Genomic DNA, 23,801 nt, shown 5'->3' with positions numbered 1-23,801 from the left:
GAGACACACTGCAGAGGACTTAACCCTCTGTGCTGGCTCTGGCAGAAGGGTTAATCATGCTTGCTGCCTTTTCTATATGTAGTCTTGCACATAAAGGCTTCACTACTTCCTGATATAGCTCTCTAATTACAGAGCACTGGGAAAATTCATGCTTCCAGAGCAGATATTACCCTCATTGTTTTTCTGGTTTGCATCCTGCAGGGAATCGGGACTGAAGCTTAAAAAAAAAATGCCAGAAGCAGTTACAAGCACTGGGGTCTGTTTGCTCCTCCTCCCAGTCCCAGCTCCTAAGGTCAGCAGGGAAAGCATCCAACAATTGCAGAAAGACAGATTGTTTCAATTTAAACATTCAAGAGAGGCAGAGTGAGGGACTTTCTCCCAAAGTGTACAAGACGTGATAATACGTCTCTCACAATCCCTGCAAACCCTTGCAAGAGAACATTCCAAGCAGTTTTCCTATATGAGCATTTGCCAGCACGTGCCAAAGGCAGTGACCAGAAGGAAAGCTGCTTCCTCCTCCCATCCTCGTATTGCTTTTGGATCACAGAAATGATGAGGGGATTCTTAGCAATCTGCCCTCCCTTGTTACAAAAGGCAGAATACCCAATGGAGTCAAGAGAAAAACAAACTTCAGCCTCATCAAGAAAAGCATCTGCAGCCACAGGGCTCCAGGCAAGCAGTCCTTATCCTTCAAGGAATCGACAGCTTTCCAAGATGAGACACTGAGCAGCCCTCAGTCAGGAAACAGATGCTGTACTCAGGGGATGGACGCTCATATCTCCAAGGGGCACATCCAGCCTGGCTCCTGCCCTGCAGCTTCTCCGGTGTGGTGGCTCCCGTGCTCACACAGCAGGATGCATAGAGCAGCTCTGCCCATCCTACACATCATTAAGGTTGGAAAAGCCCTCTAAGATCATGAAGTCCGACCATCAACACAACAGCAACATGACTCCTTAACCATGTTCAAAAGCATCTACACTTGGTTTGAACCCCTCCAGGGATGGTGACTCCACCACTTCCCTGGGCAGCCTCCACCACTCTTTTGGTATAGAATTTTTCCTTAATATCCAATGTAACACACCCCTGACACAACTTGAAGCCACATCTTATGCTACCAGCAGCTATAGCCTACCTGTCAGCAGCTAAACACACCTATCCACCTTACTAGCCTGCAGGAAACTTCAGTTCTATATAATACCATTATACACACCCAGTGTTTCACTGCCCTAACCAGGCACAGTCACCCCATGCAAGAGCGACAAAGCCATTGACACCTGCCTTACTACACCCTTGGGTGAGCATCACGCTCTTGCATCATCAGCAAAACAGCCCGTGTTCCCAGTCATTTGATATCAAATGGAACATGTGCTGAATTTTCAGCCTTGAATCACTGCTGTTCTGCCAAACTCATTTGAAAGTTGTTTCTGTTACAGAAGTGATCTTGCACTAGGCATGCAAGAAAATAGAATCAAAGAATCATAGAATAACCAGGTTGGAAGAGACCCACTGGATCATCGAGTCCAACCATTCCTATCAAACACTAAACCATGTCCCTCAGCACCTCGTCCACCCGTCCCTTAAACCCCTCCAGGGAAGGTGACTCAACCCCCTCCCTGGGCAGCCTGTTCCAGTGCCCAATGACCCTTTCCGTGAAAAATTTTTTCCTAATGTCCAGCCTGAATCTCCCCTGGTGCAGCTTGAGACCATTCCCTCTCATCCTGTCCCTTGGGAGAAGAGCCCAGCTCCCTCCTCTCCACAACCTCCTTTCAGGGAGTTGGAGAGAGCAATGAGGTCTCCCCTCAGCCTCCTCTTCTCCAGGCTAAACACCCCCAGCTCTCTCAGCCGTTCCTCATAAGGCCTGTTCTCCAGCCCCTTCACCAGCTTCGTTGCTTAATTTTCTCCTGAAGGTGTATTTTGATGTGGGAGGATGAATCAAGATTCTAAACTGCTAGTTATTTGAATATCTGTTCTGCACAGGAGGAATGATTTCAGAACAGAAAAATCCAATGGCTAGGAATCAAAAATGTAAATATTCCTATGCACCGTCTCTCAGGATTCATATTCTGCCAAAATACCTCAGCAGTACTAGACTATACGCAGGAGCGTCTGCCACACCATCATCTCTAGCACTGTGGATGCTTTCTTCCCAGGACAGTGAAAAGCAATGCCAACAACCAAGGGAGGGTGTTTCAGCCATGTGAAAAGGGAAACCCATTGGTACAGGAGTCTATGACTTAAGGAAACTCTACACCATTAAAAACCTCCAAACCAGCTTCTGTCTTCCAGCCACCACTGCTGTTTGATTGAAGTTGCCTCATCAGCATCAATCTGGCCAGCTCCCCATCCCACCCACATGGCATTAATCCATCCAAAGCTCACCACTCCCATTTCCACACATGCAACCCACGAGCCGCGTTTCTATTTCCAGTGCTCTGCCAGTGCAGTTAAACCAGCTGCCTGGGGCATCTCAAATGAAGCTTTGGGGCTGGATATTAAAAAAGGCTCAATTTGCAACTGGGTATTTACTAGGGCCAGGGGAGGGGACGGGTCCACACTTACCTCCAGGTCCATCCTTACTTCCAAGCACCTTGCAGACTCACATATTCCCCATCCCACTCTGACACTGTGGCTCCATCCCTCAGGACAAAGCTAGAACCCACTGTTCAAAGGGCACACACTTTCAGACTAGATTTTCAAGAGATGCCATCCCACAACAGTACCTTCTCAACACCAACCCTTACTCTGAGTGTTAGAAGAAAGCAGCCTTGGAGGCAGAAAGCAGCCTCCTGATTTGGAGGAGGCCTTTTCGATGTACCACAAATTACATAAAGATAGGAACAAGAGCTCACTAACCCTACAAGCTCTGTTTTGCCAAACAGCAGCAATGAGCCCCGTGCTTCAAGAATATTACCCCAATTTTCCATATACAACCTACATCAGCAGCTGCCTGCAGAACCCTGACAACCACATCTGCCAAACCCCAGCTCCCTAACTTCCAGGTGGTTGAACATTTCAGCAGATCTCAGCTGAGATTTACTCCTGTAACTCCCTGAAAGCACAGTGAAACAGAGCTGTCTGGCACCAGCTGAAACACCTGGCTTGGAATCTCCCTTTTCTTTCCATTTCTTCTGAGCAGAATGACACTTGTATTCACAGTGACTCATCTCCTTGACCTTTCTATTCACTTCTAATAGTGCAAGCTGGAAATAAGGGCATACAAACAATGCATTTGTTATTCAGCTGGTGAACTGCAGCTCTCAGACCAAATCTCTACCCCGCAGCAGCCAAGAGCACACAGAATGGATCTCATTCCAGCACATCTAGAATGAGTGCCCTTCAAATACCACACAAACCCACTGCTTAATTCTTATTTGAGGGGTGCAGCTGAATAAGCTGCACCAAAAATCACTGTGTAAAATGCTGCAGGAGTACAAGAGATCCTGGGAAACTGGCAGTGTCGTCTCCAGGAATTCAGCTGCAATGAATTCTTACTCAAGTATTGTCTTGGAAACAAAAAAGGGGGTGGAGGGAGGAACAGCAGAGGAAGAGGCCAGCGAGGCGCTCCATGAGGATACATGAGCTCAGCCAGAGCACGGCTCTTTCCTGTATATCCACACTCAAAAAATAGAAACTCCAGCTGACATGCAAATGAAAGTCTAAATCTGTCCACTAAAACCGCCTGACAGTCCCTGCAAGCGGGGACTCCAGTGGACTTCTTACTGACCTCTCTTCTCTAGGAGTTCTCTCCCCATCAGCTTCTTAGTGTTTCCAGCAGAGCTGCAAGACTCCTCCATCCTTTGCAAGAGCAGAAAGGCAAGGAGAGAGAATGACTTGAAACAGTTTGCTTAAAGCTAAGCCAGGGAAAAAAAAAACCCAAACCACCAACTTTTAACTTTATTTATTCTGAAAGAATTAGCATCTCCTTGGCTGCAGATGCACAGCTTGATGCAGGCAGAGATGGCAAACAGGGTCATTCCAAGCTAGCAGTAAGTTTAGCTGCATTTAAGCCAAGCAGATGAGTTAATTTTTCAGCAAGCTGGAGATTCCCAAGGATCAAAGGTGTGTCAAACACGTACCCATCCCACATTAGGAAAACAGTGTGCCTAGCTCCTTCAGGAGACATCCAGATGCTGTTCAGACCAATGAAAAAGTTGCCCCTGAGCACAGCAAGACTAAGGTTTACCCTTCCCTAGTGAACCTAGAGCAGCAAGGCTGAGCACCACAAGGAACAGAGCATCAAGCACAGGAGACTGAAAATCAAACCAAATGCACAGGGATGAATGCACTTAGCCCAGAGCCTGTGGCAGAGCACAAAATCCACTGGATTTTTGTGCAACAAAATACGCTGGAATGACTTCCTTACATGAACATCACCACCCCAAAGCCAGCTGAAAGACAGACTGACATCAGCTTACTGACCTGTTCTTGCTTACAGCACAGGCTTGGCATGCAAAGCCCCAGAGGAATATCCAGCACCTTGCTTCCATCTGCAAACCTTCCACCTTCCAGAGAGTTTCTTCCCAGTAAACTAAAGCATGTGCACAGCTGCCTAACATCTTCTGCCTGCTTTGGATTTCAGTTATAGATTTAACGCTTCCAGGGGTTCCAAGAGCAGTCAGTATAACAGCATGGGGGTCTGCGCTGTACCCCATCATATAACGTGTCAGAAATCTGTTTGAATCTAAAAACAAAATCCAAATTGCTTTCTGGATTTGCAGCGTGAAGTACGAGTATTGATGGACAGGAAAAACTAGCCCAGAGAAAAGTATTTTTCAGGCACAAAACTCCAACATAACCTGATGCACAGGGATGAAAAGAAACTTAGAATGCTTGAATACACGTTGTCGTCATTTCAGCGTTAAATTTGTGTTAAAGCAACACCTCAGTGCCAAGTTCCATACAGGGAGATGGAATCAGGCCTCAGGGGATGGGAAGCACAGGGACTTGCCTAAGGGCTGGGAGAGAGTCTAGCAGCAGAGGCAAGGAATGAGTACTGATGTAGCTTATATTCCTCTCATTCAATCCCCAAACTTATCCTTTTTCTCTCCAGCTCATTACACAACCCTAAAGGAAAGCTCCAGCATTGTAAGTGCATTAGTACCATTTTCCTAGTTTCAAAAAATGACATCTCTCAAAATCATGAAAGCTTCCAGATGATGTTAAGAATCCTGTTGGCTTCTGGAGAGAAAGAGAGCCCAGACTTAGAGCAACCACCCTCAAAAATGCCTTTTGTGTAACTCCTTCATTTATTTATTTTAGAACTAAAGATTTTCCAGACACGTCCACAGAGAAACCACAGCATCATTTGGATGGTTCACTCAGTGCTAGGCTTCATTTCAAGAGCCTTGAAACTTGCCAACAGTAACCCAGTGGCTAATTATACCATGTTACCAACCTAAGTTTTTTCCATATAACACTAGATTTTAACAAAATTTTTCCATTCTTTCATGTTTAAACTTCTTTTTTTCTGGTTTGGGTCATTCTCCCCATACTGGGGTTTTCTCTATTTGTTTCAAAGGTTTATTTTATTTAAAAAACCTGCCAGCTTGCAAACTCCATACACATAACACAAGCTCCAATATAAGCAAGTATGAATAAAAGCTTTGATACACAGTAAGGCCAGGCTGCAACTGGAAAAGACAGTCCCAGGAACCAATCTCAAGCAAGCCAAGAGTGCAAAGGAAGGGAATGCACTGCCTAGATTAACAGCTAAAGGTATAAGTAACAGGCAGTTCCAAGAGGCAGAAAAAACAAATGCGTAAGGGTGTGAAGATTGCATGCAGCTTGCCTTTATCAAAGATTTGCACCCACAGCCAAACAGTGAAACCGCTAGCTCAGGACACCACTGCACCTCATTGATGCTCAGCCAAACTCAGCACTGAAGCTGTTTCCCAACCCAGATGCAAGGCACTCTGCCTTCTCCAGAAGGCACGAGGCAGCATCCACCTGGAAGGGTTTCCCCTTCCAAAAAATCTCCCCAAGCCTCCCCTAGAAAGCCACCAACCCATCAGCAGGAAATGAAAACCTACCAACCTTTTCAGATGGCTACTCCTGACAGCTCAGTGCAACACTGCCCTCCAAAAGGGGTCACAACCAGAGAGAAAAAAATAAGAGCCAGAAGAGGCACTGAGCAGTCCCAATCCAGAAAAACAGAGCAACAGAGAAGCCTCCACAATCCCAGCGGAATCAGAGCTTGGAAGGAAGCGTGGGAGGATTGGTGGCTTTGGTTGCATCAACTGTTCCTTGTGGGTCCCCCACCACGTCAGCCAATCCAAGGGGGAACCCTCTTCATGGAGACAGCATCTCCCAGTGCAATTCCTGGTCCTACTGCTTACATCAGACTTGCCATACACCCAGCATCGATGGTCGCATTCCACATTAAACAGAGGCAAAAAATCAAGGACCTACACAAGTCAAAGGGAAACCAGCTGAGATTAACTCAACCTTCAGAAGAAGCAAACTCATGCGTGCACATGTGGGGACACTGACTTTTAGTGTGGGACAAATTCTGAACATCCTGAATTTGACTCAGTTCCAGCAGATGACTGGTTAAGGCCACAGGCATTCCCAAAATATCAACAGTAGCAATAGCAGCGACCTGCAGAGTCCAGGCTTTCCTAAACACAATGAGTGGAAGCCTGCACTCTATAAAAGTACAGAGTGGAAGAAGTCCTCCTCCACATGAATGAATTTTGAGGTGTGTTTCATTCCTCATTTATCACCCAGACAATTCTACTCATTTTAAGCAGCAGTTCCAACTTAGCAATATCTAAGTATTGAAAAGTCATAATGATGCTTTCAAACAGAACCCAAATAATGTTTTAAACCTTTCTCTGCAAAATAATTCATTTTATAGAATGACACCCGCTTCCTGAGGATAAGGCTCCTGCGAAACAAAGCAGGCAAGAGCATATGTGGGTGAGCATCTACATAAAGTGATGAAGTGCCAAACTTACACTGGTAATGCAGCAGGGATTTTTCCCACCTTAGGGGCTGCTACCCTTCAAGGTCACTTGACACAACAGCAGAGCACAAGCTCCAAATGCAAGCGCTCTTCTCAAATCACTCCGGACTCAGGCACCTCTGCCCTACGCAGACCAGTCTTTACTATCTAATGCGAGCACAGAGGCTCTTAATTCAATCCACTGGAAGTCCTTTAAGGTCAAACAGCCCCTCCTGAGACACACACACTAGGTGTTTGAACAAAGTCCTAGACCCATCTCTGCACTTGCAGTGTTTGCTGCCATCCAACAATCCAGGGGCTCAGCTTCCCACTCTCCCATGGTCCCACCATTCCCCAGATGTATCCACAGGCAACCACAAATATCAAACCCACAAATCACCATGGTGATGCCTCATTTGAGCACTTTTATACCCTACTTACACTATCTGACCTGTCCCCCTTTCTTCTTATTGCCCCGTGCAGGTTTACTGGGCCACGAAGCCCCCAATCCTCAATCTGCTTGTGCAGAAAAGTTCACAGCATCATTACTCTGTGCAATTCTTCCTAGTGGGAGGTTTTCGTGTTCACACAGTGACTGGCCATCCATCCTCCACCTGCACCACAACGCAGCCCCAGCATTGACACAGGGGCAGCAGAGGGAACACATCAAAGAATCAGGACATAAGAACAGTAATTGGTAAAAAAAAATTAATTGACGATTTGCTTTACCTCTACAGAAGAAAAAAGAAAACTCCGATTGAAGAGCAGTTTCCTGGAAAGTACTCTCAGATTTATTTCTTAAGTCCACGCAAAACTCAGATTACCCAAAACACATCTATAGCTGTTACTCCACACAAATGTCTCTGCATTAGTGGCATATGCCACAGCAGCACCTTCTGCTTCTCAGCATCTGCTGCCATGCTTTGCTCAGCTTAAGGAGTACATCTGTAATTCAAAGCAGTTGTGAGAACTCAAAGCCTCTGCCTAAAACCAGGCTGCAGGACAGATGGGGAAACCGAGTCACCCAAAGGGGAGATGGACAATCAGGATCACATTGCACCTTCAGCATCAGAAGGAAAGCAACCAGGCACATGCCACCAAGGGCGATAGAACAGCTACGTGCCATTAAGGGTTTGGCCATCTGGAATGGTGGCAGCAACTTGCATGTTGCAGCTCCAAGGAAAAGTGATTTCAGAAATACAACTGTTATATTGAACATCACACAGTGCAGCATCTGGCAGTACAAGATCCCTCAAGCGAGCTTCTCCTGGGACTTCCCACTTGGGTTTGCCCAGTTAAGTAAGGTTTCCATCTCCACACTCACAGCACCCTCTTGCAGCAGCGGTGGGAGAGCTCAGAGCAGGAGCCACATTACCAAGTCACACCCCAGAGGATTGCGATAAATATTAGTACAATCCCTGCAAAACTTGATCTGACTACAAATCACCATGAGACAGAAGCCAACTAGCTAGATTTGGTCCACATGGCAAGAGGAACGAACCTGGAAAGTTCATCTCCAACAAGAAAACGTAAAGGGCAGGGACAGTACCCATTTAAAATAACAATGCACATCCACTTTACAGCCCCTCTGTATTTGTTCTAAAGCAAGCAGAGTTATCTAAGGCAGAGTAACACCAAGGCAGTTTTATTTATTGGATTACTCTTGCTCTTTTAAAGAAGTTTTTTGCAAGTCTGCACTGTTAGAGATCCAAACTTGCAACAGCAGCAGGCAAGTCCACAGTGTTTTCCCTCTTTGTACACCAAAAACAAGCAACTCTTCAGCAGGTTTTGCCCTAGAGCTACCCCTAAAGACCAGAGATGAAATGGGACCTCTCCCATCCCCAAACAAATTAGTGCCCAGACAACACTATGATGCTTCGGACTCAAGAACCAAAGTTCCTGTTAGCTTTGGTGGGAGCTGGCAGAACCAGCTTCTTGACTGCGAGTCTGAAACCAGGTCCTACATCCAGCACAGCAGGAGCAGCCTTCAAAAGCCACCTCGAAGGGGATGGTCAGCACAAAGTTTTCCTTTTAACCCCAGTTTTCGTGGAAGAATAATACATTACCTCAGCTGAACGCCTCTACCACGTCTCCCTAGACCAGGCATGTCCAGCAGCTGGGTGCTTTTAAATTACAACCCCCTGTTCCAATCTGGCACTCCATTCACAGCACCATCCAGATTTTACACTGGAAACCAGATCTGCCATCAATTCCAGAATTAGAGTCACATTTCTTCTTGTAAAAGAATATCAACACTTGACTGGCTGGATAAAGATTATTATTTTTCTAGCTCATTCTAGATAGCTGGGGAAGAGCCAAGGAGAGAAGCAACAGATGGGAACAGGATACTTCATAATTTCCAGCATTTTCATTTCTTTTAAAGGGCATGCCATGTATTCTTATTACACTTTTCTTTACCGCTAAAGGAAACTGCTGCTTCCAAAAATTTTCACCCAGAAACCCGATTCAATTTCATAGGGATTTGTAAAAGCAGAGACAGATTCCAACTTTGTCTGCGGGTTAGATTTTTGTGTGACATCATCTGTTAAAATATGGGAAAATCTGAGCTGGAAGGGCAGTGTTCAGAGCAGTTCAGTCCACGTTGCCTTTGACACCACAATTTCTCTATTTTTCTAGAAACCCACTCTGCAAGAAGTCTTTCCCCTTTCTTTGGAGCCACCTGATGGATCCACTCCTTAAGTTTAAGGAGAGAGGCAAAGCTTCTCTGTGCAGAGAAGCCAAATAAAATGAAACTGAAACAGAAAATCTGAGCTAAAACATAACCAAGGATAACTTAGAAAGATTAAAAGAGCACTACATAGATGAATAGTCAATGCCATCAGCAGTGCCAATTTGACTCCTCCCTCATCCAAATTATCTGATGTCCTATTAGGAGGCTCATTAGGACAATTCAAAGCCTTTAGCTGAAAGAGTCATTACTGGGAGCTCCACACTGGCCCTACAAAAGCTCTCCAGCCACCCACTGCAGCATCAGCTTCAGCCAGCCCGCAGCTCCTCCAGCTGCAGCCACATCTGGACCCAGAAGTCTTAGAAAAGCTACAAGGGAACTTCAGAAGGACCTAGGTCTTAGGCTGAAACTGTCTGAAGGATCTACACCGACAAGGCAAAGAGCCCAAGGATGCTCTGAAGCTATTAACACACAAGAAAAAGGAAAACTTGGTCATCTTTCCTTAGATATAGTTGAGATTGGGAAGCAATTCAGTTTTCAACTAATACAAAGTACCAGAGTGACCTGACAAGCCTGCTGTACAAGTAGAGAACTCAAGATGAGCTGCTATAACATTATTCCACTAGGTTTCTACTCAGAAAACCAAGTCCAATACTTTTGTAGTACAACAACCGCTTGTAGCAGCTCAGATTGCCATTAACTTCTCCTGCAGGGATGTTACAGAGGGAGTTCATTCACTGACCAGAAACTTTTCCATCTTTCTCAGAGTTTGCAAGCAAACCATTAACGAAAGCATTCCTCATCCACCCCCTTTTTCTTCCTTAAGGTCATTTTAAGAACCTAGAAATTACAATAATTTGCAATCCGGCTGGTACATAGAGAATCCCACACGCATTTGTCCTGGTAGCACACAAACAACCCTGCAAACACCACTGCCTGGGCTGCCCAGGAAAATATGCCCAGAGCATGCAAAAATCAAGCATGAAAGTTGAATCCCAGACAGCTCAGCTCCTTCGGGGCACTTCTCGCTCAGTTTCTCAAGTTACCCTGCAGGACTGCATCTACTTTAACTGTGCAAGATTGCAAAATCAGTTTTGCCAGCAAACTGCTTCTTAGCGTTTCCCTTGAAATACAATATTTAAAGACCTCACAACACCCGATGCCTCCAAGCATCCCCTACAAACTCAAACACTCTGAAAAACACACAGAAAACTCTTCCAGCAGTCCCACAGCTCTCCATTTGCCCTGCTCAGGAATTCCACAGCCCACCCGGAAAAGGCAGACATTTGGAAAGCATTCACTCGATGAAATCAAGTTTTTAGTCCCCGATTGTAAAAGTGACATTCCAGGGGTTTTTCTTTTTTTTTCTGGCTGTGGGTCTAGTGCTGTTGCACATCTGGCACTTCACAGTGCTGCTCCTTGCCACGTCCAGCCACAATTTTAGGGCAAGCCCTGGGGATTTGGGGGCTGGCGAGGTGCAGAGGGAGCCTGGGGGTCCCAAGAAGAAGTTGCCAAGCTTTTCTGTCCCAAAATCTGCTGCTCTGACACATAGAAGGGAGAGCAGACAACTTCTAGAGAAAAAAAGTTTCTTCTCAAGGAGGAAGAACTATGCAAGAAGCGAGGCTTCCAGTCACCTAAATATATATTCTACAGATATATAAAGATCTAAAAGCCTGCAGAAACACATCCTGACTTTTGCTCCAGAAAAACAAGCTCAGCAACAGGCTGCTCCGCTCCAAGAAAGGCGAATAAAGTATTGTTTTAAGTTTTTTTTTCTCCCCCTTTTACGGGCCCCCTGACAAATGGCATTCAGAGACTCGGGCAGCTAAAGGAGGTTGGGTGGGTTTTTTCCTCCTCCGGAATGCACTGAGAGGGAGGAAAGACGGAGCAGTTTTAATTTTGCCCCCCACCCAAAGCATTTCTCGCCCTCCCCAGCGCCCGGGGATTCGGTACCTTGGGAATTAGCGATGGGATGGGAATAGCAATAGGAGATGGGATGGGAAGTGGGATGGGAATAGCAATAGGAGATGGGATGGGAGGTGGGATGGGGGGCTCAGGGGGGTGCTGCTTACCTGCCCGGCCAAGGGACAGGGCACCCAGCAGCCCCAGCACAGCGGGTACCAACCAGCTCCGTATCCAACTGCGCCTTTTCCACCGCGTGTGAGCATCCATGGTCCACAAAAAACACGCCACCAGCTCGGGGACGACTCGAAGTGGGGGAAAAGGGTAAAAATAAAATATATATATACACACAAGCGAAGAGATGTCCCCAGCCCCCCCCCCCTTTTCAAGAGCAGCCGCTTTATAAAGCCATGAGGGCTGTCGGGGGCTCCGCTGCGCTCACTCCCGGCCCCTGCCTGCTCCTGCAGCGACAAAACTTTTCTTTCTCTTTTCCCCCCACCCCTCCTTTCTTTTCCTTTTTTTTTTTTTTTTCCTCCTTCTTCTTTTAAACCCGATGCAAGAGTTTGTCAATCTCGGAGCTCAGCAGCAAATCAGCGCTGGGAGGAGCGGCCCCAGCCCGGCCCCCCCCCTCCGCCCTCTCCCCCCCTTCCCTCCCGGCAAGTTTGAACCCTCTAGGGTTGCAGCAGCCCCCAAACTGCTTTTCTTTCTCCCCCTCCCCGGCCCAGGAATGAGCACAAGCTGGAGTTTTTTTCCCTTTCTCCCTCCCAGCACACTATTTTTTTTCCAGCTCCCAAGGGAGATAGGGATGGGGGCTGGTGGAGGCATGGAAAAACATAAGGATTTGGCAAAAAAAACCCCAAAAACACAAAAACAAAACAAACAAAACCCCAAAACAAAAAAAAAAAACCAAACAAACAAACCCCCTCAAAACCAAACACCCCCCCCCCAAAAAAAAACAAACCCCAAAAAACGAGGCCCCCGTTGAAAAAAAAGTGTATGGAAAGGGGAAAAGTGCAAGCACAAGCAGGAATGAGTGGAATGAGAAGGAAGTATCCCCTGCCAGGTGAGTTGTGTGCTGGGGTGACAAAACCCTCTGGCAGGCAAGAAAGGAGGATGTAAAGGGGTGAAAGACATGCTGGTCCCTCCAGTTGCTCCCACAGCTCACCCTGGGGGCCAACACGCCCCTCGGCTGCACCCACACCTCGTCCTGGGGTCCAGGCTCCCCCCCAGCTGCTCCCACACCTCGTCCTGGGGTCCAGCCCCCAGGGCTCTTCCTCTCATTCCACCACTGAGCCCTGACAGCCTTTACCACTGTGATGGACCAGCCACTGCTGGTGTGCAAACATCAACTTTCAGCTTTTCTTAGTTCCAGCACTGTATAGCAGCAATGTTAGAACAGGACTGAAGAAAAAAAAAAAAAGAAAAAGTTGTAGAAACTAATCCAACTTCTCTACATCAGATCCTTTCCTTCAAGCAGCATCCTCTCTCATGTCCCAGGAGAGGAGAACAGACCCCACACTGCAGGTCTGAGTGATGCACAGTGCTGCAGACCCCTCAACAAAAACAAGATTGGATCTGGGGATCCGAGAAGGAAGAACAACAAAATGCAGCCCCTTCCTTCAAGTGAAAGGCTTTGAAGATACACTGGTATCAACACCTGCTTTGGCAGTGCCATTAAAGATCTGAACATCATCATTAGCGCACGTTCAGGTGACACTCCAAGTTCTTGTGGTTTTAGTGGTTAGAATTGTACCAATTTTCATGGTGCAGTAATTTCACCTATAGACTCATATCCTGAGCATAACCAAAGCATTCCAGCTCTCCCCAGTCCTTGGCGTCCTTAAGCAGCATCCTCAAGGAGAATAACCATTGCTACCCACCTGAACTCCCACACTCCCTGGATTCCAGTCTCCTTGTCTATAGATTTAGTTGCTCAGCACTGCAAGAACCTGGGCCCATCAAAATCTACAAGCACAGGAGGCCAAATCCCACTAGACCAAGCAAGGGAAAAGGGATGCTCTCAGTCCACTCAGCTTGTACTCTACTTATCTGATGTTTCAATTGGGAAGAGCTGTAGGAAATCTCCCTTTACCCCTCAACATGTTAGGATGCCTTCCCCCTCTACTATCCTCCCCGTGAAACTGGAAAGGCTGGAGCAGGAGCCACACACAAGAAGATATTTTCTGCTGAAAGAGCCTTTCACCAGAGAGATGTGAAAGGCAGATTGGCTGCAAGCCCCCGAGTCTCAAGCTGGGAGGAGGCACGCAGCATGCATGTGCTGGCTGCAGCCACGTGTAGGGTGGGTACGGTGCCAGTGGCACTCCCGGGCAAATCTTAGATGAAAGCACCTTCCAGTTCTTGCCTTTCATGAATAATCCGATGACTCGAGGCTGGCGAGACAAATTAAGTGATGCTCCAAATTCAGGAGGAGCCTGGAGGCAAGTTCTTTCAGTCCAAGTAACACCTGTGCAACCCTGCGAACACCACTGCAGAACACTCACTGGGTGCAGCCCAGCGATGACAATGCCCATCACCACTGCACCTCCCTCCTGCTTTAAAACATCCCACTACTCCAGCAACAGTCCTTTCCACAGGCTCACAGCTGCTTCTGGTGTGGAGTAGATAAGCTATTCCACAGCTCTCAAACACTGCAAGATATGCTTTCTCTCCCCTCCATTCGTATGGGCGAAGCATCTCAGGCATCCAGATGTTGAGCTAGGACAGCAAAAAGCACCAGCAGCTCTGTGTGTTGCAAATGACCTCCTTTCCAGTAACCCTTCTTACCATGATAATGAAGTAATAACTTGAACCACAGCATTTCTGTGGATGCCTAATCCCTCCCAAGAGGCACTACCAGCTTCACTGACAGAGGTGGTGTCTGGTTTCAGCCCCAGTTGCATAAATGCCAAGATCCTGGGTCTTCCCATCCCAGATGTTGGCATTTCTGATCATACAAACAGCTCATTGTTTTGCAATGAGACTCTGGTTTGTCCTCTCCAGCTGCAAGTGAAAATCCCACCAACACCTGAATACTAACCAGAGTGTTGACATTCCCTTCCCTTCCAGAGGGGTACAGCTGTAGGAAGGGGGATCTCTAAAGGTATCACTGCAGATGAGGAAATAAAAGCAGCTCAGAGCAGAACACTCACTCACACACCACCCATTTTCCAAGGTCTCCCAGCTCCAGAAGCAAGCTGGAATATCCAAAGCTGCACCTCCCTCAGATGCAAAGCAACTTTCCTTCACAGTAGTTGGGAATCTGGACTATGGAGCTTTTACCAAGCAGCAAATCTGAGTTTCCAGTTCCTTCCCAGGTGAGTTAGAAGCTTGCACAGACCTGTTTGCCCCTCCTTCACAGTAACAGAAATACAGAAATAAGCTTGTAACAGCAAACTGGAGAATTCCAGCATCTACATGCCAAGCTTAAAGAGCCAACCTCAGAGCTGGAGCGGGCCAGATCATCTGGTAGTCCAAGCTCCAAGTTGATTTGCATGACCTGGGTTGGTCAATGCCAACTCGTAATCCCTCCAGCAGTCAGAGTACTATCTGACTAGCCAAAGGAATACATTGCAGCAATGCCAGATGGCTAAAGATCTTTAAGGAACAGCAGTTTCTGGAAGTATTCTCATGACTAAATGCATCTTGAGCTCAGCTAGCTGTGGTTTATGGGATGGAGGACACAGTTGTGAGCTTAAACTTTTTTTTTAACCTTTGCATCTTAAATCATTTATATGCTACGAAACCAGACATGAACATTTATTCAAAAAGCCCCAAAAGGGCATTATTCTGTGGTTTGAAAGTATTGAGATAGCCAGAAAGAATAACCCTAGGTGTTACTGATAACCAGTTACACCCTATGACCAACCGATGAGAACAGACTGAAAATGAGACTTCCAGACTTGCCTGAGCTGTTGCACAAATAATCAGGAAAGACAATTCTCAGGAATTATTTCGAACACTGTTTATGAGGAGCATGCATCTAAAAATACAGTTTTTCTCTGCAATCTTCTAGCTTGCCTTTATTCTTTGCCAAAATATAAACACACTCACATCCATAGCCTTAACTCGACTTTTATGAATTGTCTTGAACTGAAGTCACAATCTTGACTTATGATCTCATGCCTGTTGCCATGGAAATGATTGCTTGCAAATTCAGCTTAAAGAAAAGAGAATTTAGTGCTGTGGAGACATTCTGGATTGAAAGACTCAAAAAATAAGCCATCCATTTATCCACAGAGGAAGCACCACGTCTGTTATCCTGAACCTGGACGCTGTCTCAGGCCTTAGTGCTCTGTGTGGCCTTTAATAGAGCAAAGACCAGGCTGGATGGGACCTTGAGCAGCCTGACCCAGTGGGAGGTGTCTCTGTCCTGGGCATTGGGGTGGAACTGCATGATCTTTAAAGTCCCTTCCATCTCAAACCATTCCACGATTCAAAGTGGTCACTGCTATCCAGGAGAGCTCCTGTTCACCCCCACGCTATGGAACAGCTGCGGTGGGGCAGCAGCTTCCCCAGTGCCCTAAAAATCTTCCCAGAAACAGTTTTGAACAAAAGGTCATCACAAATCTGCATTTCTAGGGCATCAACACCAATACTGCAATGCTGCAAGCTACCTGGATACCAAAGGTGTTGAGTAGATGCTGCTGTGTTCTAGTCAGGCTCCAGGATATCTGGAGGTGTGAAGAACAGATTCAATAGGTACCTCCCATATGTGAAAAATGTACAACTCTAGGAGAAATAAAAATTTTTCTCCCAGAAAGACAAAACATAGCAATAAAAACAACACCACTGCTGTGGTTAAGCACCTGTTTTGGATTTGCAGGCCAAATTCTTTACAAAATAGCTCCCGTACTGTGAGTCTAGGAGCTGGAGAGCAAATTCTCCCAGATCCCAGCTGCTCTGGTGGAAATTCAGATCTGATGTTTTGCCATGAGGTGGCACCAGGACAAGCCCCATCAGTGGAAAGAGCAGCCAACACAAACGTACAAAAAACAAGCCCCACCTTAAGTGTTTCACAGTCAAAGAGGTTTGTTTAAGAGAGGAAATAGCTTTATAAAGAGAATAGACTTTCCACTCCTCTTTCCAGTATTGCCTTTGCTTCAGTTTCACGTTAATGACTTCAAGCCCTGTATTTGTTCAAACCATATCAATGTATTAAATGCAGAAGGACAAATACACCATGGTGCCTGCTTATTGAGAATGATGAATGCAGTTCACCTTCTCCTCCATGCCCAGGGCCAGCCTGAAGGACTCATAGAAGCTACCATTCCCCTCCTCACATTCCTGTATTTTATTCCCTCATGCCCTATGATCTGTGGTCAATGGGCCAGGCTAAACCCTGTATAATCTGTCTAGACTTCAGGGACATAATCCTTGGTGCTACAGAAAGTGTTATGTTAAACCACAAGGCTGCACATTAACAAGGACCTGTGATTTTTATGATCTTCACAAGGGTCAAAAAATGAAGGAGTTCCTAAATGACTCTAACTAAACTTTTGCTGACCCCAGTGGAGGTTTCACTGAATACAGACCACCTCTTCAAGAAACCACCATGCCATTTTTGCCAGATATCCCATGCACAGTTATTTAGTATCAGCAAAGACCATCTTTGGGAGCTTCTAAGCATAAGCAAGATGGGCTGCTGCACCGAGGAAAAGCCAGCAATTGATTTTCCCCTATTACATTCAGGTCCAATTTGCTGCTTTGAGCAGAGCTCTTTCCTGATGAAGGATGCACTAGAATCCTACCCAGGAAAGCCCTGAATTAAAAAATATAAGTTGCTGGAAACCCTGGGATACCAAACCAAATAAGAAGTTGGCAGAAGGTACAAGATTTGATCTATGGTATATGGAACAACTCTAACAAGCATAGCAATCCAACCTCTCCACAGCTTTTTCAGAAAGAGCAATCTCCAGAGATGTCTGTATTACAACAGTTCCAGAGCCGCGTGCTTCCAAAATCAGCCCATGCAAAGTGCGTGTGTGCTATCTGTGCACAGGTGAGGGTACAACACCAAATAGGTAGAGTTTAGGGCACATATGGGATTGCTGGGTGGGAATTAAATATCATAAAAATAAGACTAAAATGCCAGGAAAAAGAAGTCCTTATGCTAAGATCTCCTCAGCCATGAAATATCTGTTAAACTTCGCAAAGGAAGTGGTGAAAAATCCCATTGCCTGAGTCATATCATATCAGTCTGGACAAAGCTATACACTGTTGGGGAACAGTCCTGCTCTGGTATGAGAGTGGGTTGGACAACCATAGAGATCAGCTCCATTGGTGGTTTGTGCACCTCACTATTACTGGAAAACGTGGCTGCATTTCACAAGAAAGCATGGCCACAGCACCAGGACAAGCCCAAGGCTCCTGCTCCCACCATTGAGCAAGTGGATTACAGCCTCCTCCTGCCTTTGCTGGTGTGTACAGGCATCCCAGCACCCCTCCTGCCTGTTGACCAGGACAAGGAACATCATTTGCTAGGTTTTCCACACACAAGCTGGCAAAAAGAAAAGTCACAGGGGTTTCTTCATCCCCATGAGCAGTAACAACATGCATATTTGCATGTTCCACATATGTACAAGCACATTCAAAGTTAGCATCATTTATGAATTATTTCACCCGCATCTAGGGGCCAATTAAAGCATCCCAGTAAATGTTGGTTGCATCAGCTGATGGTCCCTTCATTCTCTAATCCTTCCTCAAAAAGAAAGGAAGGGCAACTAAAAGCCTAGAAACTTTACCAAGCAATTTTCATCCACATTTTGCCCTTCTCTAATTTGTCAATTAACCATGTAACAGTTTCCAGGTAACTATCTCCATTCATAATTGTGTTCCATTAATCACACCAAAAAACAGCTCATTCCATAGATTCCCCTTTGATGTCACAAGATTACAGATTCATTCCTTTGAGGGCTTCTGGAATGAGAAAACCCTTCATTTTGTTGTCTTTTCTCCCCCCCTTGTTGAGGTAGTGGTTTAGAAATTATGAGAACACAAGGACACTATGCGTACCACCCAGCCATCAAAACCCAGCTCAGACAACACTCTTCATAATTCTCAGCTACTTTCTAAATAGAGAGGGGAAATAAAATGTCAGGCAATGCAGTCATTTTTCTTGATGAATCACTTGAGGAACCCAATCCAGCTACCAAGTGGTCTCTAACATGACTAATTTTTACTTCTGCCTGTTCAGTGTTTCCAGTAAGTCACCTTCTCGGACACATCTGTACCTTTCCACAAGTCTCCACAGTGACTTACTTCTTCCCCCACTGATGGATTTTGCAGTCTGGGGAGAGCTAGGACAGTACAGCCAGAGGTACAAACCTTGGCCAGAACAAGGTGTCAGCTCATTAACATCTTTAACTAGAGTCACAGTGCTCATACATTCAGATTAAGCACCGATAGGCCACCCCATCGCCTGCTAGACCTGATTTTTGCTCCAGCTTCTTATTCCATCTGGGTTTCTAGGATGCAGCACCCACATATTCACCATAGTGCTACAACAGATGCTCCACTACTGCTTGGGGATGACACCTTGTAGTGTTGAGGTCTTCTGAAGTTATTACCAGGCTTTACAGCTATCTGAAACTGCAGGTTGGCTGGTCACCTCGTATAAGGTGCCACACTCAACTCATTCTTTTAATACAGACCTGGTTTTGCCACCAGTTCAGTTTCAAACCAGGCAGCATCCTAAAGGTACCTGTTTACATATTTTAGGAGTTGGCTTGTTTGTTTTGTGGGGGGAGGGAGTGGAATATGGGCACCTACTCCAGACCATCCTCAGCAGCTTCCCCTCCACAGAAGCAAATGGAAGAGCAGAGCACTTGACAGCTCATTACATCCTCTCAGCTGTGGCTTCCACACTTATGGGTGTCTTTAACCTTTGCCTGCCCCATCACCTTTACTTACCTATCATACAGCTTGTTTTCCTCCAGCAAGACTTCCTCATGGCTTTGTTTTCATAAATCACGAGGCCAGAGGGGCTCATGTTTCACAGAGTCCAGGCGGCTTCAATGAATTAAATCTTGTTTGAACTAGAGTATCTTTCTTAGCAAACCAAACAAACTTCTTGACCTGACTTGTACTACAGCAAAATAAGCCCAGAAAGAAATCCTGACTGCAGTGGGAAGGTACTTTGCTTGAAAACTCAAGTGTAACCGCTTCACTCAGCACTGCTGCGAAAATGGAAGATCTGAGGAGACATCCATATCTCAGACATTCTGCTGGGTCCAAGGGCACTTTATACCCTCTGACAGCCATTCTGACTTCTTGCCATTAGAGATGCTTCACTTGATGTCATGTTTGGCTCCACAGAGCAGTTTTTCTCTCTCCCCATTGGTCCCTGGCTAAGCAGCCAGCTGCATGAGTTGAGTTCCCATGACTTGACTCACACAATATCAAACATCAGATCAGAAGTTCCAGGTCTATTTAATAGAATCATGGAATCATTAAGGTTGGAAAGCCCTCTAAAATCATCCAGCCCAACACCACCATGCTGACTAAACCATGCCCCCAAGTGTCATGTCTGCAGGTTTTTTCAAACACCTCCAGGGAAGGAGACTCCACCACTTCCAGAGTGGTATTTTCCCCAGTCCCATGCTCCACTAAACGAGCTCTTCACTTTAAGGACATTTTGGTATAGATTCCACTTTTAAGCATGTGTGTATTTAAAAAGACAGAAGAGTCTTTGGATGAAGGATTCAATTGACAGAGGTCACCAGCAAACATGACCAATCTATTATGCTGTTAAGCAACTCAACATGCAGGGGTTAATCAATGCTAGCCCGAGGTCTAATCCCTCTTTCTGCTAAATAACTCACTGAAAACAAACTTCCCCTACTAATGTTCTGGCAAGGAAGATAAATGCATGCAAGGCTTGAGAAGGTTTGGTTTTCAGAGCTCTCAGTTACTATAAAGCCTGACTACTGTCAGTCTGACCAGATGTTATTTCCATCCTTGTGAGGATGCAGATTACAGAAAGGCTGGCTGGCGCTGTGCCAGTTGACAAGAGTCAAAGCACTGGACAACTCCTCAAACTGGGTTAGCAGGGCTGTCCTGCACAGACAAAGCAAGAGTCACTCTTCCCTTGGGGTTTCTGTGCATGTTCCAGACCCCTATTTATAGCTGTGATTTGTGCTTTTACAAGATGGTAATTTCACACTGCTCATAAATCTTTCCCTGAAAACTGGTATTTGTAGGTCAGCAAAGAGAGGGAGCCAGCAACCAAAATTGCTGAACTTCTGCAGAAGCTGTACAATTGGGCCACAAACACTGAAATGCAATTAGGAGGAATCAAAGAACCTTGTGTTGTCTCTCATCTTGGAAGGGGACATGTTTGTTCCGTGAGGATCAGCGGCTGCTGCCTACACATTGAAGAGGTTGTTTGGGATCTGGGAAGAGGGTGACACTATTTACTTACCCGGCAAATACAGCTTATTGCATCACTATGCCAGCCAAGTTTGGACTGGCAAGTCACATCTCTGACATTATGTCATGGAAGTGTTCATCTCTCTGGGGTTTTTTTTGCATTTCTTACACCTCTGGGGTCAGATTTTCCCTCAAAATGGAACAGAGGCTTGCAGAAGGTTATTTCCTTTGGCATTTAAAGATTTTGGGAGGAAACTAATGATAGTTTAGACTCTAGAGCATTGGGAAGCCCACAAATATGAACATTAAACTGTCCTTAAGACCTTTGTGTCTTGTTGATTCTGGGGCAGCCTTACAAAAGTCCAGTCCTGTGAAACAAATGGTCACTGCAGCTCACACCAACCACCAATTCTTTTCACCAACAGGCATTGCAAGCTGGGATCCTCAAGATGCAGAGTGTCAGATATCACATTTCTTTTTCCCTGTCAGTGCTTCCATTGCTAATCATAGAACCCTTAAGGTTGGAAAAGACATTTAGTATCATCAAGTCCAACCATCTACACAATATCAACATGTTTACAAAACCACCTCCCAAAGTGCCACATCTACACATTTTTTAACACCCCCCTCTGGGTATGGAAACTCCACCACTTTCCTTGGCAGCCTTTTCCAACGCTTCACCACTCTTTCAGTAGAGGTTTTTCCCAATATCCAATGTAAACCCCACCACCACCACCCCAGCAGAACTTGAAGCTGTAAGGAAACCGAGGGAAACCCTTCAGGCTATGCCCATTCTTGCATCCATCACCCCTGTGCTGTATCACTGAAATAAAATAGCTTTTCATCCAAATGCTTTACTGTTACCTGTAAACAGGCATTTTTATAGTTAGGAAAGAGATGCTCAATTCCTGAAACAAACAAACCCTTTTCTAAGTCAGTGAAATGCAAGCAACTCCAAAATAAATTCAACTTTTCATTGCAACAGTTCTGCCTACCTCTGATCTACAGTAAGAGGCTTACAGGATGTTTGCTCTTTGGTCAAACATCCAAACACTTACTGCTTGTCTAAACTGATGTGCTTTGGTTTTTTATAGACCACTGGAAATTGCAAGCATCACTAATACCTTCATCATTGTTTCTTTTCCCTTATGATCTCCAGGACTATTTGACCCTCAAACATCCAATTAAAAAAAAAAAATGGATTACAAAGCAAATAACCCAAAACTAAAACTCTCAAAAACTAACTTGTAAAAAAAAAATGTGTCCTCTTAAAGACCCCTTGCCTACTTGTACCCAAGTAGGTCTGTAGAACTACTTACAGCCAAAGAAATCCCATTGGCACAAGGACTACTTTGACTTCAGTGAGATTTTCAGGCAAAGAGGCCCAGGTGCTGGGATCTGAGTAAGGCCAATCATTCATGAAAAGCCAGAACTGTGTTCTTGCATGCTGGCTTCACCATCCTTCCCTGCATTTTACAGGCAACGCAGCACCCCACCTCCCACCATCTGCACTACTGGAGGAGCTCAGCTGGGCAGGTCACCATGGATGGCAGAGGGGAGCTGGGATCCCACCCAGCATCCCTGTCAGACAGAAGAGCAGGAGGCAGCTAATGTGGAAAGCAGGCATGCAGGCAGAAGAAATGGGGTTTGCAGAAGACAAAGCAGGCACAGAGCAGCCCAATGGAACAGCACCTGCCCCTCTAAAACAAGCTGGTTGCTCCTAATAAAATGCCTTTGCAGCAGAGGCAGGAACCCCAACCAACCAGTTCTCCCCCACATCCTCTACTAATTCGTCTTAACACAGCAGGAAGCAGTCTAGCCTTTAAGATACCAAGTCACATCAGCAGGGACCAGGCTGAGGACTTCCAGCAGCAAGATGTGCACAGCTCCTGCCTGGATTGGAAGCTCATCATAAAAGCCAAGAGCCTTTGGACTGAGTCACCAGCATGGGGAAGAAGCCTAAATTATTTCCCAGCCTCCCTACTGACTCTTTGGTGTATCAGTCACTGGAGTTCAACAGCAGTCCCTGCACTAGCTGCGAAATTACTGGGGTCTCTTTTTGAGGAAAAACCACTGAACATTGGATATTTTGAGATGTTGCACTGTCTACCTGATTTGGAGCACAGATTTAAACCCAGCTGCCTCCTTCCCTGCTGTGGAAGATAAATGAGAAGTTTCCACAGGTTTAGTCCCAGAGAAGCAGAGCTTGCCAACTGTAAAGGAAGCAAACATATCAAAATCATTCTCAGACAGCTCTGAAAAACATCCTGTAAATCTTTCACTTGTGACTTTTCACTTGATGTACACAGAGGAAAAAAAATAACAAGTGGTTCTTTTCAGGTATCAAGCTGTGGTTTAGCTCAGTACTAATTCTGGAGTACAGGAGCGCTGGTTGTGGGTGCGTGTATAATGTGGTACTAAAAGCTGCTCAGTCGCATCAGATAAGGTTCAGATCTTTTGGCATATTTTATAGTAGGTGAACTGCGTCCTGATGCTAGGAACATCACAGATGTACTGGTTCAGTCATTTCCCTATAAAGCTACATGCTGACCTCTCCAGCACCTGCATTTTTGCATCCTCAAACGAATAACTAAATACCTCTCAATATCTGCGTTTCTTGAGTCTGTAGTTTACGCACGGATCAAGCAAATTCCTCAGACAGGTTGGAAACGAGTTTATGAAACTATCAGTCTCGAGTCCACTGTATAGTCATTATCCCCCACACAAATCCCCGTGGTGTAAATAGAGCCAGACAAGCCCAGTCGCTGCTCTCCATTCTCCTTGCTACAGTCCAAATTCTCAGACACTTAGAGGAGGAGATGCCAGCCTCCCAGGGGTACCATTTGTAAGCCCAGGAGCAAACCCCGTCCCTAACAGTGACTCACTTTGCTACAATTGCTT

General features: G+C 45.8%; 2 protein-coding genes across 3 annotated transcripts in view; one reads left to right on the top strand and one right to left on the bottom strand.

Annotated features, from left to right (window-relative positions):
* The window catches only part of COL5A1 (collagen type V alpha 1 chain), a 149,276-nt gene extending 137,448 nt beyond the window's left edge, over positions 1 to 11,828 (bottom strand). For both annotated transcript variants that reach the window (XM_069873655.1, XM_069873656.1), the window contains exon 1: positions 11,705 to 11,828. In XM_069873655.1, the coding sequence (XP_069729756.1) occupies positions 11,705 to 11,804 (100 nt within the window). In that variant the 5' untranslated portion in view covers positions 11,805 to 11,828. The remainder of the gene's footprint in view (positions 1 to 11,704) is intronic.
* PIERCE1 (piercer of microtubule wall 1) overlaps positions 1 to 16,318 on the top strand; it is a 378,509-nt gene extending 362,191 nt beyond the window's left edge. Inside the window, exon 4 of the mRNA XM_069873690.1 lies at positions 16,306 to 16,318. The gene's annotated coding sequence lies outside the window, so the exon portion shown is untranslated. The remainder of the gene's footprint in view (positions 1 to 16,305) is intronic.
* The last annotated feature ends 7,483 nt before the right edge of the window (positions 16,319 to 23,801 follow it).

Source organism: Phaenicophaeus curvirostris, chromosome 20 (genome assembly GCF_032191515.1).
Source record: "Phaenicophaeus curvirostris isolate KB17595 chromosome 20, BPBGC_Pcur_1.0, whole genome shotgun sequence".
NCBI classification, from domain to species: Eukaryota; Metazoa; Chordata; class Aves; order Cuculiformes; family Cuculidae; genus Phaenicophaeus; species Phaenicophaeus curvirostris.
Note: the sequence above shows the minus strand (reverse complement) of the source record. Positions and strands in the feature narration are given on the sequence as shown.